Consider the following 17,524-nt stretch of genomic DNA (forward strand, 5'->3'; position numbering starts at 1 on the left):
GATGAAGCGTTTAAATTAACGGAAACAATGATGAGGCCCTATCCTCGAAATCAATCGAAAACAGATCAAACGAAAGCCATTTTTAATTATCGTTTAAGTCGAGCGCGAAGAACAACGGAAAATACGTTTGGAATTATGTGTCAAAATTTTCGAGTATTTTTTACTCCAATTAATATTCTTCCTGAGACAGTAGACAACTTAATAATGGCATCATGTATTATCCATAATCTATTACGAGATGAACGAATGGTGTGTCCTACAGATTCAACAGAAAAAGATCCCATAACGGACGTACAAACGAACATGATACAATTAAGTGCAATAGGGGGAAATGCAACACATGAAGCTTTTCGAGTCAGGGAAACTTTTAAAGATTATTTTAATAGCACGATAGGATCAGTGAGCTGGCAGCAAAAACACGTCACACGAACTAATTGAAATAATATTATTGTATACATTGGGCTATTTTCAAAAGTATTTTCTATAATTTCAATTTTGTTTTGTTTTATTTGGTAATTTTAGAATAAAGTAAAAAAAGTATTTATTTTTTATTGTATTCTCTTATAATATTATTTAATTTAAAAATAAACTACATAATATTTTCCTTATATTATTTAAAAAATGCATTATAAAAATATATATACATACATGTATATAGATGTTTGTTTATTTTTGATTGTGCACTACGCCTCACTAAAACCCCATGAGTCGCCATACAATATAAATAATATGAAAATCCGAATCTAAATTTGATACAATCATCATAATAAATATTTAAACCAATGATTTTATAATAAAATTAAAAGATAATAATAGTACAAAACAATTGTTTTCAAACGTGTCGCCTTTTTAATTTTTGAATTAACTAAACTAAAACCTAAAAAACTAAACTAGAGCAAAAAAAGAGTTTAATTATATTGGCTATTAATTATTATAATAATCTTTATCCAATAATACATACCATTTTTTCCTACGAAGTGTGAAATTACTTTCCAGGCGTTCTCTTTGACGGAATTATCCTTATAATTTTTGTCGCTTAATTTGTACAAAACAGTATAATTTCGGACACATTCGATTAGCTTTTCGTCATCTACGGAGTTAAATGATTTTGACTCCATAGTTTTTTGAAAACTAATGAATGATCTAAAATATTTATTGAATTTGTCAATGAATAAGCATGTTTTTAAATGAAATGTATGGAATTTATACTTCCCTACTAATTTATAATTTGAGTAATATATGCAGTTATTATAAGCAATAAATATTTAAATACAATTTATATTATATAATAAATAATAATAAATATATTATAATATTATAGAAGGGTATAAAATATTTTCGTCCTCCGCTGCGTGACACGCAAATGTTGCTCTACTAGCGACTGTTGCGCGATTGACGTGCGTGAATCGACAATCGCGCGCGTGAATATTCACTTGCGTGAATTATTGATAAACACAAATATGGTTTTTCATGGTTTCAACTTTTGCGCGATCACGCATCACGCATCGCGCACCACGCAATCACGGATGCGTGGTTGTAGGAAACCACGGCTTTAGATAAAATGTTTTTACAATCAAAAGTTTCCTAAAAACCAGATTGACAAATTGGCTATTTTCAAATTTTCAAAAAAAAATTAAATCACATTTTAATATTTTTATTTTCAGTATAAAGTATTAAAATATAAAAATAAAAAATTGTATATTATACATGTAACGCAAACATCAATAAATTACATATATATAAAAAAAAAATTTTAAATATTGATAAGTACAAAAGTTATTTAATTTGTCTAGTCTTTCTGTTATACCTGTATACATATAATATTTTTATACAACCCCTCCAATTTAAGATTTCTATGAACACCATTGCTATGATATCATGGTAAAATGTCACCAATCAAAGGGTTAAAGATCACTAATTAGCAAAGCTGGGCAGTAACTAGTTAAAAAGTTAAAAGTTAAGTTAAAAGTTACTTTTTTTGATAACTTTTAACTTAACTAGTTAAAAAAAAATAGAATGTAGAAAATAACTTAATTAGTAACTAAGTTATTTATTTTTATAAATAATTGTAACTTAACTTAGTTATTTTGTTAAAATGAAAGTTATTTGTAAAAAGTTATTTACAAATTTTCCTATTATGATTTATGTGATTTATGAACTGTATAATATTATTTGCATTGATATTTCTGAGAACCGCGACGGAGGTATATCTACTGACGATTGTAGGTATGTATATTATTATATTTATTACTATACTATAGACATATTATTACAGTATATACTGATGATTATTATACTATATAGACATATTGTAATTACTAATTAGTAGTATTAAGCTATTATAATGAATAGTGATTATTATTATTTATTTATTACTTATTTGGATTTAACTAGGAAGTTTATATTTTCTAAGAAATGACAACAGTTAAGATTTATGTTACATTGTTACTAGTGTACTGTGTACATTGATAGGTAGGTTATGTTAAATAATACAATTTTCAGAACGGACCTAATTAGTAATTTCTGATACGGTAATACTTATGCCGTGTTTTCTACAAACTTCACCCTAAATTCTTATTATATTGGGATATGAAGAAAATTATATATACGAATTAATTGTTGTCAACTTTATAAGTCTCTATATTATATAATATATTAATATCAGCTTATGTATTAGTGTGTCAACTGGTGTGATTGTGTAACTACGAGGGTTCCAAGTTCCAACAGTAAATTTAGTCATTCGTCAATGTAATCCTTTGAGCATTAATGTGCTATAGTACCGAGTGCCGATACTGAAATAAAATATAAAGACTATAAAATAATATAGTCTGTGCATTCAGTGGCGTATTTAGGAATTTCAGGATAGGGGAAACACATATTTGTCGCCCCCCCCCTCAACAGTAAATGTATTTACTAATATAGTGTATATAATGTATATATACTAATTTAAAATTGTAATGTTACATTCAATTAGGAAGGTATAATTAGACATTTAAGCAACATTTTTGTACCAGTTAAGAGTGAAAAAATATTATAAATAAATTAGTAAATCTTTCAAAATACCTACTTGTGTGACGACAAACGAATAATTTGTTAAATAAAAATAAAAATTTGCCGCCCCACTAAATCTTTAAAAATTTGCCGCTCTGGGCAACGGGACCCATAGCCCCTACCTAAATACGCCCCTGTGTGCATTTGTTATTAATTTGTTTTACTTTATACCAAAACCAGTTGTTTTCCTCCGATGAGATAAAAAAACGTTTATAAGTTAAAGGTATTTAAAAAAATAAAAGTAACTTAACTTTTAACTTAACTTAGTTATTATTTTCATGAAAATTCGTAACTTAACTTAGTCCAATGGCTCCTGTAAATACATTAAAGAATCGTTAAAATCATATATCAATTTTGCCTCCTCTTTCTGTTTTATCATTTACCCCTCCTCCTGGACCGTTGTTGAATGCGTTGGGACCTTACTCGACATTCGTCCCTTGTCTGAATGACACGCTCTGAGAGTTGGTCAAGCTACCAAGTACTGCTCCCTTACCACTGTAATGGAAAAATCAACATAACTAGTTGTTTATCATAAGTATTGGTAAAAATAATACATACAATGGTCTCTTACGAATGAAAATGAAAATCGCACCAGCGACTAATAGCAATAATAGCCCAGTCAATGGAATGATAAGCATGGAACTGAAAATACCCTGTCGCCTGATCCGTTTTGAAGTGATGTCACATACACGACCGCTAAAGTCAGGTTGACACAAACAATTGAGTTCACCATCCGGTGAGTCTTCGGTGCAAATACCACCGTTTTGACAGCGACAAATTCGCGGTGCTGGTTTCGGCTGTTCTTCGGCTGTAATTGATAAATAATAATTTTAGGTTTTCAATCTACCTACCACCTATTTCAAGTTCATGTAAGCATATAAGTATATAACATATTAATTATTATTTACCAGCGTCGCATATTTTTTCACTGACACCTTGCTGTACATGAGTGTGGTCTGGACATGCACAATATACACCCGCAGGTACCAATAGACAAAGATGAGAACATCCGGCCGATTGACACATATTTGGCATTGTATAATTATATCTTTGCCGATGGTAAACTATAGCAAATGAGTAATTTTATAGATTATTTTACTTGAAGATAAAAATCACAATTTCTGAGAGCAACTAACCTTTAACACCAGTCGGATTCACTAAGTCCTTAGCAATGGTGACTGGAACACCGCGGCCGAATTTATCTTGCTTAATTAATTCACCAGTTTCCCTAGACAACCAGTACAGTTGATTTTCGAACAGATCCAGCGATATAGGGTGATGTAGATGTTCTGTATACAAAACGATAAATTTAATTAAATAACTAAAAATACCTTAACATGTTATGATAATAATGACAGTCGACACTTACCTCCACGTATCACGACAACTCTGTTCTTTTGGTCGTATTTAATTGACTCGATGACATTAAGCTTGGTATCCACCCAATATAAAGAATGGTCCATAGCTGTGTCGATGGTCAGTCCTGTGGGGTAGTGCAGTCTAGTCGTCACCAATGAAATTTGTCTGGATCCATTCATCCAAGACATTTTGATTTTTGGGGTTTCTCCAACGTCCGCCCAGAACATTTTACCCATTTCGGGATCCAAGACCAGAGAGGAAGGAGTGTCCAATCCTAAAGAAAGCAAACAGATGTTTCACAATGCAACTATGTTTTGTCTATATAACATTATGGATCTATCTTTGATATATATACAATATACATACCGCTGCTAACAATTGATCTTCTGTATCTTCCGTCTTGTTTGGCGACCATTATTCGGCCTGCTGGCTTATCCTCTTTCGATAGATCGACTTCAGCCCAATAGAGATTGTCACCCATCCAATCTATGGCGACCGCCACAGGCTTAAACGAACCTTTGATATCCAGATCTTGTGAGTATCCCACTTTAACTTGTCCGCTCTTGGCGTTTATCATGTACGAACGTTTTATCGACTGGTCATATGAATCAGCCCAATAAAGTATTTCGGATTTCGGATCGAAATCAATAGCTCGTATACGTTTTTCGTTACTGAGAATCGACAAGTGTTTCCTCTTGTTAGATTCGTATCCACGTAATTCAGGACCATTGGTATATACTATAGTCAACATCGGATCCACGGCCTTACATGCACCGCTAAACAAATCGCTCAACACAAAACCTTCACGACATGAACAAATAAACGAGCCGTTTATGTTCGTACAGTCTTGGGAACAATGGTGAAGTCCCAACTGACATTCGTCCAAATCTACAACAGTATTGAGACATTTGTAGAACATGTATATTTAAAGATTTTTTTACGAAACATTACTGTCTTTCTAACTTACCTTCGCATTTTTTGCTGTTTTCTCCAATCTCGTATCCAGCGTAACAGGCACAGCTGAATCCTTTTCCTGACGTCACGTTCAAACAATAGTGTTCACAACCACCTTTTGTAGATTCTAAGCACGTGCCTGAATAGTCTATAACAACAAAATGCCAAACGTGTCACAAAACCAGTCACCACATTATTTCAATATTATCCCATGTATTAATACTTACGGCATCCTTTTTCGTCAGACAGATCTTCACAGTCATACTGGAGATTACATAGTTTTGATTTGTTGATGCATTCGCGATTAGCACACGTGAATTCTGTGTAATGATCACACTGTCTGATATTATGTATCATACCGCAAACGCTCAGTACGTTTTCGTCAGAACCGTCTCCGCAATTGTCCACGCCGTCGCAACGCTGGTACATCGGTATGCAGTGTTTGTTGTCGCAAGAGAAACGGTTGTCGAGTGTACAACTCATATTGGCTGTGAAAAATAGTAAACATTACAATCCATAAGTCATCATGAACGAATTATATTTTGTTGTAATAAAACCAAACACCACTCACAGCAGAGTTCAGACGCTTCGTCAGAGCCATCGCCACAATCGTCTTCGCCATCACAGATTTCGGAGTTAAAAACACATAACTTGGTAGTCTTGCACTCAAATTTGGACTTAGGACAGTACCGGTCTTCGGGGTATCTAGGCGGGCAGCCGATTTCATCGCTGAAGTCTCGACAGTTTCTGTCACCGTCGCATCGGAAGTATGATGCTATGCAATGGCCACTCTTGCACTGGAACGTGCCATTCTTGCACTGGAACCCACCGCAGTTGAGTTCATCTGAGTTGTCGCCACAATTGTCATCGTGGTCGCATCTCCACTGGCCTGGTATGCATTTGCCGTTAGAACACTGGAACTCAGACTCCGAACAATGCCGGTACAGTCCTTTACACAGGTCTTCCGACTCATCTGAGTTGTCACCACAGTCGTTCTCGAAGTCACACAACCATCTCTTAGGTATGCACCTGTTGTTCTTACACTGGTAGTCCGCTTGGCACTTCGGACAGTTCTCCGGTAACTCATCCGAACCGTCACGGCAATCATCCTTACCGTCGCAGAACAACCATTTTGGTATGCATCGGTAATTGGTCTTTCCCGGACACCTCTGCCATCCGGTCGTGCAGTTCCTTTGTCGGCACATGTAGGCTGGTTCATCTGAGTCATCGCCGCAATCGTTGTCGAAATCGCAAACCCACAACTTCGGTATACACCGACCGTTCTTACACGAAAATTCTGACTTCGGATCACACTGTCGATTATCTACAACGAACAAAATTTAAAAATTTAAATTTGATGATTATTAAATACCGTGGGGGGCATGGTAAGAGCCTGCACGCGGCGCCCCCTGTATAGCGATATTTCTAAACCAGAATTTATCGCTAACCAATCTTACCAACTCCGGACGGATCTCAATGTCAACCAAAACGCCAAAACGGTTCTTTTCAGGACCAGCCCTCATAACGACTTCAATAAATATCGAAGGATTCTCAAACAATAAAAGCGACATCCTACAAGAACTATGCCAAAAAAATACATGCGACGTTATATGCGTCCAAGAAACACACCGAGACAAGTACAACATCCGTCCGAAGATAAAGGGAATGAAGTTGGCAATATAGAGACCACATAAGAAATACGGCAGTACGATATTTGTAAGAGATAATCTAAAGATCCTCTCAACAAGTCGTACAGAAACAAACGACATAGAAATCCTCACAGTAGAACTTACAAACTGCACTGTCACATCAGTATACAAACCACCTAATATCCCATTTAAATTTACAAAGCTAACAAATTTCGAAAACCAAAGAAAAAAATTGTAATTGGCGATTTCAACAGTCACAACAGCGCCTGGGGCTATAACGAAACAAACGAAGATGGAGAAGAAGTAGAGAAATGGACAGAGGCAAATGACCTAACATTGGTACACTATACAAAGCTCCCATCGTCGTTTAATAGCGGCAGATGGAGAAGAGGGTATAATCCAGACATAATCTTTGTAAGCAACAATATCAAACAACAATGCAAAAAGAAAGTCGAAGCACCAATACCAAATTCCCAGCACAGACCAATAACCTGTCAAATAAAGGCTATTATACACCCAGAAAACGTACCGATGATAAGACGCTATAATTTCAAAAAAGCCAACTGGGACAATTTTAAGACACAACTGGACACTGAAATCAACAAAATCACTCCAATACCTGAAAATTATGGCCAATTCTCAAACTTAGTAAAGAACATATCAAAACAAAATATACCAAGGGGCTGCAGAACACAGTATATCCCGGGAATGGGGAAAGAAAACAAAGAACTACTTGAGAACTATATCAACCAATTTAACAATGATCCTTTTGCTGAAGAAACAATTATAACCGGAGAATCCTTAGTGGAAAAACTGTCAGAAGCACGACGAGAAAAATGGAGATCACTAATAAGTGAAACAAACATGACTCAAAACAGCTCAAAAGCATGGAGAATGCTGAGAAACCTGGGAAATGACCCAAAAAATGCAGAATCACATATAAACGTTACACCAAATGAAATTGCTCACCAACTCCTAAAAAATGGAAAATGCCCTGGCATTAAGAAAGTGAAGCCAAAAATAGGCAGAGAACCAAAAAACGAAGCCAACCTACTACAAACTCCTTTCACGTTAGAAGAGCTCGATGTGGCAATGGCACGGATGAAAGAAAAAAAAGCACCAGGTCTAGATGAAATCAGAACCGAGCAGATTAAGAACTTTGGATAACAAACCAAAAGATGGCTATTAGAATTGTACAACAACTGCATAAAATGCGTAAAGATACCAGTAATATGGAGAAAAAGCCGAATAACAGCACTAATAAAACCGGTTAAGCAACCCACGGAGGCGAACAATTTTCGCCCAATCTCCCTCTTATGCCACACATACAAGTTGCTAGAAAGATTAATACTCAACAGAATAAACGACATAGTGGACAAATCACTTATAAACGAACAAGCCAATTTCAGAGGAGGAAAGTCATGCACTGGTCAGATACTGAACCTGACGCAAAATATTGAAAATGGATACGAGGAAAAACTGGTGACTGGCGCGGTTTTCATAGACCTAACAGCGGCATATGATACGATTAACCACAGAATTCTTTTCAAAAAAATGTACGAAATAACAAGGGACTACAATTTAACGTCCTTCATCGCTGAAATGCTAAGAAATAGAAAATACTTCGTGGAGTTGCAAGGAAAGAAAAGCCGTTGGAGGACTCAAAAAAATGGACTTGCACAAGGTAGCGTATTAGCACCTTTGCTATTTAACATATATACCAACGATCAGCCAACACCATTAGGAACCCAGCGTTTCATATACGCTGATGATCTAGCGCTCACTGCTCAGAATCACTTGTTTGAAAATATAGAAAGCACTCTTAACAACGCACTAGAGGAAATGTCAATTTATTACAAAAAAAATTGATTAAAACCAAACCCCAACAAAACCCAAGTATGCACTTTTCATCTAAGAAACAAAGAAGCAAAACGAAAATTAAGAATAATATGGGAAGATGTAGAGATTGAAAATACCGAATACCCAAAATACCTTGGTGTCACACTAGACCGAACCTTATCATTCAAACTTCATTGCGGTAACGTAAAACAAAAAACCCACGCGAGAAACAACCTGATTAGAAAGCTCACAGGAACATCATGGTGAGCAGACCCAAATACTGTAAGAACATCAGCACTAGCACTATGCTACTCAACAGCCGAATATGCTGCCCCCGTATGGGCCAGATCATGTCACTCGAGAAAAAAGTTGACACTGCTTTAAACGAAACATGCAGGATAATCTCAGGATGCCTCAAACCAACACCGGTCGAGGAAATACAAGTACTATCAGGAATAGCCCCACCAGATATTAGGAGAGAGATTGCATCAGAGATAGAACGACACAAACAACAAAACGATCCCCAGCACCCACTACATGGAAAGAGCCCGCCGCAACCACGACTTAAATCCAGGAAAAGTTTCCTTACTACGATCCAACCAATAAAGAACCCCCCAGAAAAAGAAAGAATCAACAGATGGAAGGGGAGAGAACAAAACACTACGAGGGAATTAAAAGAAGAGCTACCTAAAGGAAGAAACTGGAAATGGGAATAATGGAAAGCATTAAATCGTTTAAGAACAGGCGTTGGACGATGCAAAACTACACTCAAGAAATGGAAAATATTAGGAGAAGACGACACAACCAACTGCAAATGTGGTGAAATACAGACAATGGGCCATCTACTACAATGCCCTCTAATAGGAACCACTTGTGACGAAAATGACCTACACCTGGCAAATGACAAAGCGGCAGCAGTCGCGGCTTTTTGGATGACCGAGATCTGAACGACACGAAAGAAGAATTAAATACCGTGTTGCATGATACATTGCAATTGTTTGATGTATTACTCAAATGGTTAAGTTTTTGTCAACTCCGATAACTTATAACAATATAAAAATGGTTTGACAGGATAAACTGATTTTATGATAAAGGCAATCTTTGCATTTTTTGCAGCTCAAAATCTTATTTTTTTAAATTATTTTATTGGCAATCTGCATTTTTAATTTGTTACAATCGGAAGCAAAGTACTTTTTTATGCATCATCATTGTTATATGTTGTATCAAACTTTTTTTTTTTGTATTAAATACCGTACAAAAACATGCCAATTTTGTTCCAATATTACGGCTTACAGAATGGTTTTAGAGCAAATACTCTAATTAAAAGTTGTAGAGGAGAGTTACATCGGTTGACGTAAGAGACTCGATTTTTGATATGGCGGTTGACGGTATTTCAACAATTATATTAAAGTATGTTATAATATAAAATATATTTATACAAGAACATTTATACAATATATAAGGGTAGAAAAAAAAGTAAGATAAACAAAATACATACACACTAATTATTGACTTCCAAAAAAATAATATAAATGTTGTGAATGGTATTTGACCATTATACATATAATAATATATAATGTAATATAATAATACATAATATTAGGTATATAAATACGTACCTACTACAAGAACCTTTACTAAATTAATCTTTAGAACATGGAGGATTGTAACTTAAATTTATGTTTTCTATAGCTAATTTTTTTGCTTTCCTATTTAAATAACATTTTGCTATAAAATATATTAAAAATACAATTATTATGACAACTAAATATTTGTTTGTGTATATAAATTCATACGTTTTATCTACAATAAGCGAATTTAGTAACATATCTTGTTGGTTTAATTGTTTATTTATTGTATTGAACGCTTCTTTATTAAATTTAATATTTTTTACTTCATCGAAGTGAATAGGTTTGGGATAGGCCTGATTTGAAAAATTGAATACGTTACAACATGAATCATTCGTAAGAGATAAGTCTACTGGAATTGAGAAATATGTTTGATTTAATCCTTGTTCAGTTTTTAGTATACCTTTCGAGGTGTAAGCAATACACGCAGACTTCAAGTATAACTTTCCAGAACTTTTAACTTTAATTTTTTGGTTGAAAGACTGTTTATTACAAATTATAGTAATTGTAATGGGTTTTTCACATACAAAAAAACCAATGATTTTTGAAAAACGAGGGATACCGTATTTCTGTTTTGAATTCAGAGATATAAGTATCACATTGAGGTGGTTTAGTTACAGAATTTTTTAGTAATTCTCTAACACATGTGGGGTCTGTGTCACAATTATGTATAATTTCATTAAATCCACAAACAAATATTTTATCCACTACTTTACAGTTATTTAAATCTGGCCAAATAAAATATTTGGTCATTATTTTGTCCATTAACAAATGCATTTTTAGTCATATGGAGAAATTGACCATGTTCATTAATTGGAATGTAAATCGGTAATATATAATAAACGTTGAAATTTTCTACAAGGCTTAGAGGAAATTTTAAAGAAAAAATAAATCTGTCATTTATTGTGTGCATTTCAATACTTAATATTTTGAATATTTCTTGAATATTATCCTCATCAAATTTAACAGGGATTTTCAAATCATCCGGGAGAATAGTCTGAATATTTTTTATTTCCGATAGTAATTGGTCGGGTGTTATTATAAACACATCTACTATATTATTGTGTACGTTAGAAATTACTCTTTGCCAGGAGCGGACTGGGTAGGAGACAGGCCAGTTAGCGGTTTTAAAACTTCGGGCCATGTTTTACGGGAAATTAATAAACATAATATTGTCAATTTTTTTTTATCAAATTACTATTCAATTATGTTTGCTTATCAGTTACCACTCGTCGTGAGCAATAGCTTTTAATTTTTGTCTATCAGTTTCTTTTTTTTGATGGATGGTAAATAAACGCCGTTCAAAACTGTTGCCTCATTTTCAATTTGAATTAAATAATATTTCATATTTGTATTTAAAATAAAAATAAACAATGGGTAATGGGTTTGATCTCATGATATAATATTATGTTCTTCCGTCATCAAATATAATAAAATGTATATTATGTAGAGTGCTGCGCGACACGGGTATAGCCGTAATCCGTAACCCTGTATAGACTATAGTGATTTAATCAGAACGATACGAAAATAGAATAAGCCGACAGCAAAAATAAATTTATGTGAATTCATTTTCGGCAGAAACATTGTGTATTATCCAGCGTTTAGAATTATATGTCATATTATTATTATTATTAATATTATTTAAGATACATTTTTGTCTGATTTTCTATTTTATTTTTATAAATAATGCAGGGCAAAATTATATACTACGGCCCACGGGCCAGTCCGCGATCGCTGACCAGCCGACCGGGCCAGTCCGCCCCTGATCATTGCAACCTACTTATAAACATGTCCAATTAAAATATAGTGTTTTCTAAAAGAGTTATCGAACTCAGAATAATAATTTTTTTGTCTTCCTTAGCTATGTCAATAATCATTTCGTTCACTTTTTTCTCGCCTTCTTTCATATTTGCATCAAATATTTTCTTATTTTCATTAAATGATGAAACAGAATCGTTAAAATTAATTATTGTGCTTTTTATATAGATATCTGATCATGAACAATACGCATAACATCTTTCTCATTGTATTCTAATTTATTGATCGTACTATCATATCGATGAACATCGTCAGCATCGGCTACTCCCAGTGCCACATTTAGACATTTTGCGACCGGTGCAAAAAAAAATTGCTTCCCCCTAAGGGGCCTACCCACGGAAAATATGGAAGATAGATCCTCATTAACCTTTTAGATTTTGAGCACAGAAAAGAATATTTGTTTTACAATGTGTGCTTTTTTAAAAAATAATGTTTAGTAATCGCTCGATCCTCTCTCCGCAAAGATACATTTGAATTTATTTCACCTAAACCTTGCTTATAATTTATCATATAAATTTTTTTTAAATATATTTAAGTAGGTTGTAGGTATTTCATAAATAAATAAAATAAAACTATATAAAACTATGCAAATTAATATTAATTAAAAAAATGTCAAACAGCATAATACTAATATACTATATATATAATACTGTTATTAAAATAATTCAAATTATACAATTTATTTTAATAATTCACAAGTAAACATATTTCTGGCCACAACATTTTGGCGCCCCTATAATACTGGCGCCTGGGGCAGTTGTACCCAGGCCCCCCCCTTAAATGCGGCCCTGGCTACTCCAAACATCCATTTTAATGCCGTACCCCCAAACTCAATAGATCGCTTAACTTTTTTGTTATGTCTACCCATTTGTACAATTAAACCTATCTCATTTTCCAATCTATTCGCGTGTTTTTTTAACTGATACAAAGTTATGGACATGTCATTGGATGCAATTAGTTCAATTGATTTTAATATTTGCCTAATATTTCTAAGACTGTTATTTAAAAAATTTAAATCCATATATTACTTATGAGTTCGTACTGCAAACCCGGGCTATCGCTGGCTGATGTCAATTCAAACAAGTCTTCTTCATGATTACCAAACGTGGTAGAAAATTGTATGGTAAATAACAACAGCAGTATTTGATAAATGTCCTGCTTAACGTCCATTTTTTTTTACTTTTTATCTTCAGTATCCAATAATTATATTTGACATACTATGACCAATGACCATATATCTACTACAAATTACAATAAGATAAACCGCCGTATGCACAGTCATTTAAGTGTTACTTAAAATTAATTTAAGTGTCACCTAATCACAGTCCCTTAAAATTGCGTTGCACAGTCATACTTATGGGTTAGTTGTCACTAAAGCACTCCCTTAAATTTAAGTGCTGGATTAACAGCCCATAGTGGGCCCGTAACATTTGATATAAGTCATTCTGATAGAAAGACATTTTTATTTGTTCTGCTGCGTCATCGTTTTAAAAATTGTTTTCTTTCATTAAACTTTCATTAATCGTTTTAATTACAAACAAGTAAACATGAACGATGATATATTTGAGCTAATTGACTTCATACACTTTGCCGCCGATGAACAAGAAGTGCCCATAAGAAAATACATCAGAGACAATGCAAATCCTATGGAATTGTATACGCCACTGGAGTTTTATAAAAGATATCGGTAGGTTTTTATTATTACCTATGATAAATAATTTTATGCTTAAGTATATTTTAGTGCCGATTGCAAAGGTGTATTTAGGATGGGGAAAAATTTGTATAAAATATACTGCAGCCGGTCGCAGGAAAACATGACAAATGAAATAACTTGTTTTATTATTTTTTTAAATCTTTTTTACATACATATGTTTTTGCGTTGGATACAAGATTTTTTTCTCTGATTATGAGGTCAAATTTCGAAAGGTTTTTGCTATTATGATTATACAACCTAATCGTATCAATTTTAATCATACCTATTACCTATAGAAAAAATATCGAGTATATATAGTACCTATATACTATATATAGCGTGCTACTGGTTTTCTTTGATTATCCATGTTATTTTTATATAATTTATTTGACTCGTGTGCTACACGTATATAATATGACAATGTTTTATTTTTATTTGAAAAAGTAAATTTTACATCTAATAAATTTTTTTTATAAAATATTATTTTATATTATTTTTATTTTTAATTATTTTATTTTTAGATTTAAAAATGAAAATTGTTATGAATTTCTAACTCCAATAATTTGCAACTTTTCGTGATTTTTACATATTTTGTTAACATTTGAACTTAAAATGCTTATAAAAAAAAATTGTGATTATTTATTTTTAATATTTTTCAATTGCCGTTGTAACAATATACTAGGAGCATTGTACTAAATTTTCAAGCTTGTTTACCAAACTATTCAAATTGTATTGCCATTTATAGAAAAAAAACGTAAAAAAATTGGAAACTGAAAATGTCTTTAAACCGCTAAAATCAAGTCAAAATATTTTGAAAATCGTAAGCTGTATAGAAAATGCCACAGTGAAATTTCACGTAGGTATCTTGTATCTACGATTACTTGTTTTAAAATTACCTACACCAAAAACCAAAATCTTTTCGTTTTGTTAAAGCCAATTTTGTGTAAAAATTCCCGTTTTTCCTTAATTTTTTTTTTTTTTTGTATTTCCTTGCACTTTTGTTAACTATTCGGAATTTAAAATGTTGTTACTTAAATTTCAACTATGCAACCAAAAATTACGTGTCGACTACGTATCACTTATAGGTGTCCCGTAGTTAAGTATTACCTAAGTGATTTAAGGTGCTCTTAAAGTATCGGACTATGCATACGGGTGAAAATAAATTTAGATAATGTGTGATTAGTATGAACAAATAATGATAATGCAACAATATCAATAATAGTTAATACTAAGGTCATGATTGAATTTTTTTAAACATAAAATTTAATTTAATAATATGAAAATTGTTGCATTTTTCTTTTTATATTTTTCAGTATATTTGGCTTTGTTTGTTTAACTTGTCAAAAATTACATTTATTTATAAAAAAAACACCCTTATGGAAAAACCTAGGAAATCTATGTATAAGTACATAAAGAGTCACCAATTTCTATAAATCAGGCCCCAATTGTGAGATCGACATGTATAACAATTAATATTGAAATCAGAGTTTAGCATCATCATTCGAATACAATTTTATTTATATGTTTATTTAGATAATATTATAATCGAATAAAAAATTATTCAAATTATTATTTCACAATCATTCGATTAATTCATAATAATTCGAAAACAATATTATTCGAATAACAAATGATTTGACTAATTTTCAAACATGGTTATTCAAATAATTTTCAGTTATTTTATCTTAATTAACATAATATATTATATGGTTGATATTTTGATAAAAAACATTTACGTATTAAAAAACAATAGTTAGCATTGTATTTTAAGTTTACGATTGTAAATATTCTTTTATTTGAAATAAATAAAAAAATACTATAAATGAAACAAATTTAGAACTATCTAAAGAATTTGAATATATTTGTATTTTGTATTAGCATGATGGTTGTAAATTATTCAATTACATTTTTATTCGAATAATTATAAAAAAATCTTTTGAATAATCATATTTGAAAATTATTCCAATTATATTGTTTACGAATTATTCAAATAATTTTTTATTCGAATAATTATCTAGATAATATTTTGCTCAACTCTGATTGAAGTACTAAAATTTATTAAAAATTGAATTTCAAAAAAATCTTGGTAAATAAAATCAATTTTCTTACCTGTTTCAATGTTTGAATTTTGCTTGACGAATGTTAAACGTCGAATACCAAAGTCCGTTGATCTTTTGACCCTTTCAGATCCTATGTCCTTCCCAGAGGACATACTTTATTTTGCTTATTCTTATCTACTGTAATCAATTTTACACATAGAACAGTGTAGTCAACACTCAAATATGTGTATTTTTGTTTTACAAAACAGACATTTTTTTTTTTGTTTTTATTAATATTATTTCTGATAAAAGGTAAAAACTAAAAAAAATTATTATAGCAGAAAATTGATCTTGATAAAATTCTAAGGATAAAAGGTTTTAACTAAAATTGGCTATCTTTATCCGATTAAATCCGGATCTGAAAGGGTTAACGTAGTAGAATGGCGTTATATGTTTATAAAAAACAAATTAAAAAAAACTATTGAAATAAACACGGAAAATAAGGGCTTGTCGAAACACTGTATATAACGTACAACAAAATCGTTTCTTCTGTCTCGCATTCGATGGTGTACTCTAAAGTACTGGTCAGTAAAATGTATTCGATAACGCGTGGAATACCGGATATTGAATATTGTTTGTTACAATGATATTATTATTACATTATAATTGATATTGTATAGAGACTAATTATATTGTATTATAATTAGTATATTATTTGATAATATAGGTAGGTACTTATTAAGCATTCTAAATTATTAACTTTTTTGGATAATAACCAAATAACAATATATTAATGACAAATGTTATTCTGGCTGTCAGATACTTTCATCTAATAATATATCAATTAATATAATTACTCATATTTGGACATTTGAATATATAATTTAAAAATCGTAAAGATATCGTAAATAATTATGATATATAATTATCGTACAATTAAGGAATTAAAAACATCAACATAATATATTATGAGAAACGCATTTTATGAAACAAATTAAATTAGGTATATACTTCATTTTTTACTACCTACTTATGTTCTGTATACGATATATCGAAATATATTGATTTTACTCGTTTAGTTTAGAAGTAGTTAAAGTTAGCGCGCGTGTGTTTTTTATTCCGTTTAAAAAAATTGTTATTTCTTTTTTGTATGAAAATGGCTTTGCAAAATATTCTTTTGTTATCAAACCGCTCAGCTTTAAACTTAAAAGGAGCCATTAAATTACTTAAAAAACCAAATTTAAACGGTGGTGACGTAGTACAGTGTTATAACTTGGAACCAAAACCAGGTTAAGGGCCGGCGTTAGGTAATATTTGTGAGGGGTCATGGTTAACGAAAGTGACGACTAAAATGCATGCATAATATTATAATACCCTAAAAATATTTTCTTGCTATACTCAAAATGACAAGTTTTTGTTTCTAAAATTCCATACTAAGTCAAAAACAAAAAACAAAAAGCCAAAAACTCAGCGTCAAATTTATGATTTTTTTTA

At 31.9% G+C, this 17,524-nt stretch overlaps 2 protein-coding genes across 3 annotated transcripts in view; both read right to left on the reverse strand.

The window, feature by feature from the left end:
* LOC103308156 overlaps positions 1-1,118 on the reverse strand; it is a 4,228-nt gene extending 3,110 nt beyond the window's left edge. The window contains exon 1 of the mRNA XM_008181087.2: positions 962-1,118. Coding sequence (XP_008179309.1) covers positions 962-1,118 — 157 coding nt within the window. The remainder of the gene's footprint in view (positions 1-961) is intronic.
* Positions 1,119-2,847: 1,729 nt separating this feature from the next.
* LOC100169278 (low-density lipoprotein receptor-related protein 2) lies at positions 2,848-16,241 on the reverse strand. 2 transcript variants are annotated; one of them, XM_008181081.3, is made up of 12 exons: positions 16,101-16,191; positions 13,327-13,539; positions 5,936-6,688; positions 5,592-5,852; positions 5,378-5,512; positions 4,777-5,298; positions 4,421-4,684; positions 4,188-4,340; positions 3,960-4,115; positions 3,610-3,859; positions 3,435-3,546; positions 2,848-3,364 (listed from the first exon to the last, which is right to left on the reverse strand). In XM_008181081.3, exons 2-11 carry the CDS (start codon positions 13,466-13,468, stop codon positions 3,471-3,473), a joined length of 2,712 nt encoding a protein of 903 aa, XP_008179303.1. In that variant the 5' UTR covers positions 13,469-13,539; positions 16,101-16,191; the 3' UTR covers positions 2,848-3,364; positions 3,435-3,470. The 2 variants fall into 2 exon arrangements, with proteins under 2 accessions (XP_008179303.1, XP_029342643.1); XM_029486783.1 differs by lacking the exon at positions 13,327-13,539 and having other exon boundaries at positions 16,101-16,241.
* Between the last annotated feature and the right edge of the window lie 1,283 nt (positions 16,242-17,524).

Source organism: Acyrthosiphon pisum, chromosome A1 (assembly GCF_005508785.2).
Source record: "Acyrthosiphon pisum isolate AL4f chromosome A1, pea_aphid_22Mar2018_4r6ur, whole genome shotgun sequence".
NCBI lineage: Eukaryota > Metazoa > Arthropoda > Insecta > Hemiptera > Aphididae > Acyrthosiphon > Acyrthosiphon pisum.

Coding starts and splice junctions, on each gene's coding strand:
- LOC100169278 (XM_008181081.3), bottom strand. CDS start 13,468: ATGGACGTTAAGCAGGACATTTATCAAATACTGCTGTTGTTATTTACC. Junction 6,689..13,326: donor TTTGCAGTACGAACTCATAA/GTAATATATGGA, acceptor TGTTCGTTGTAG/ATAATCGACAGTGTGATCCG. Junction 3,860..3,959: donor TGAAAAAATATGCGACGCTG/GTAAATAATAAT, acceptor TATCAATTACAG/CCGAAGAACAGCCGAAACCA.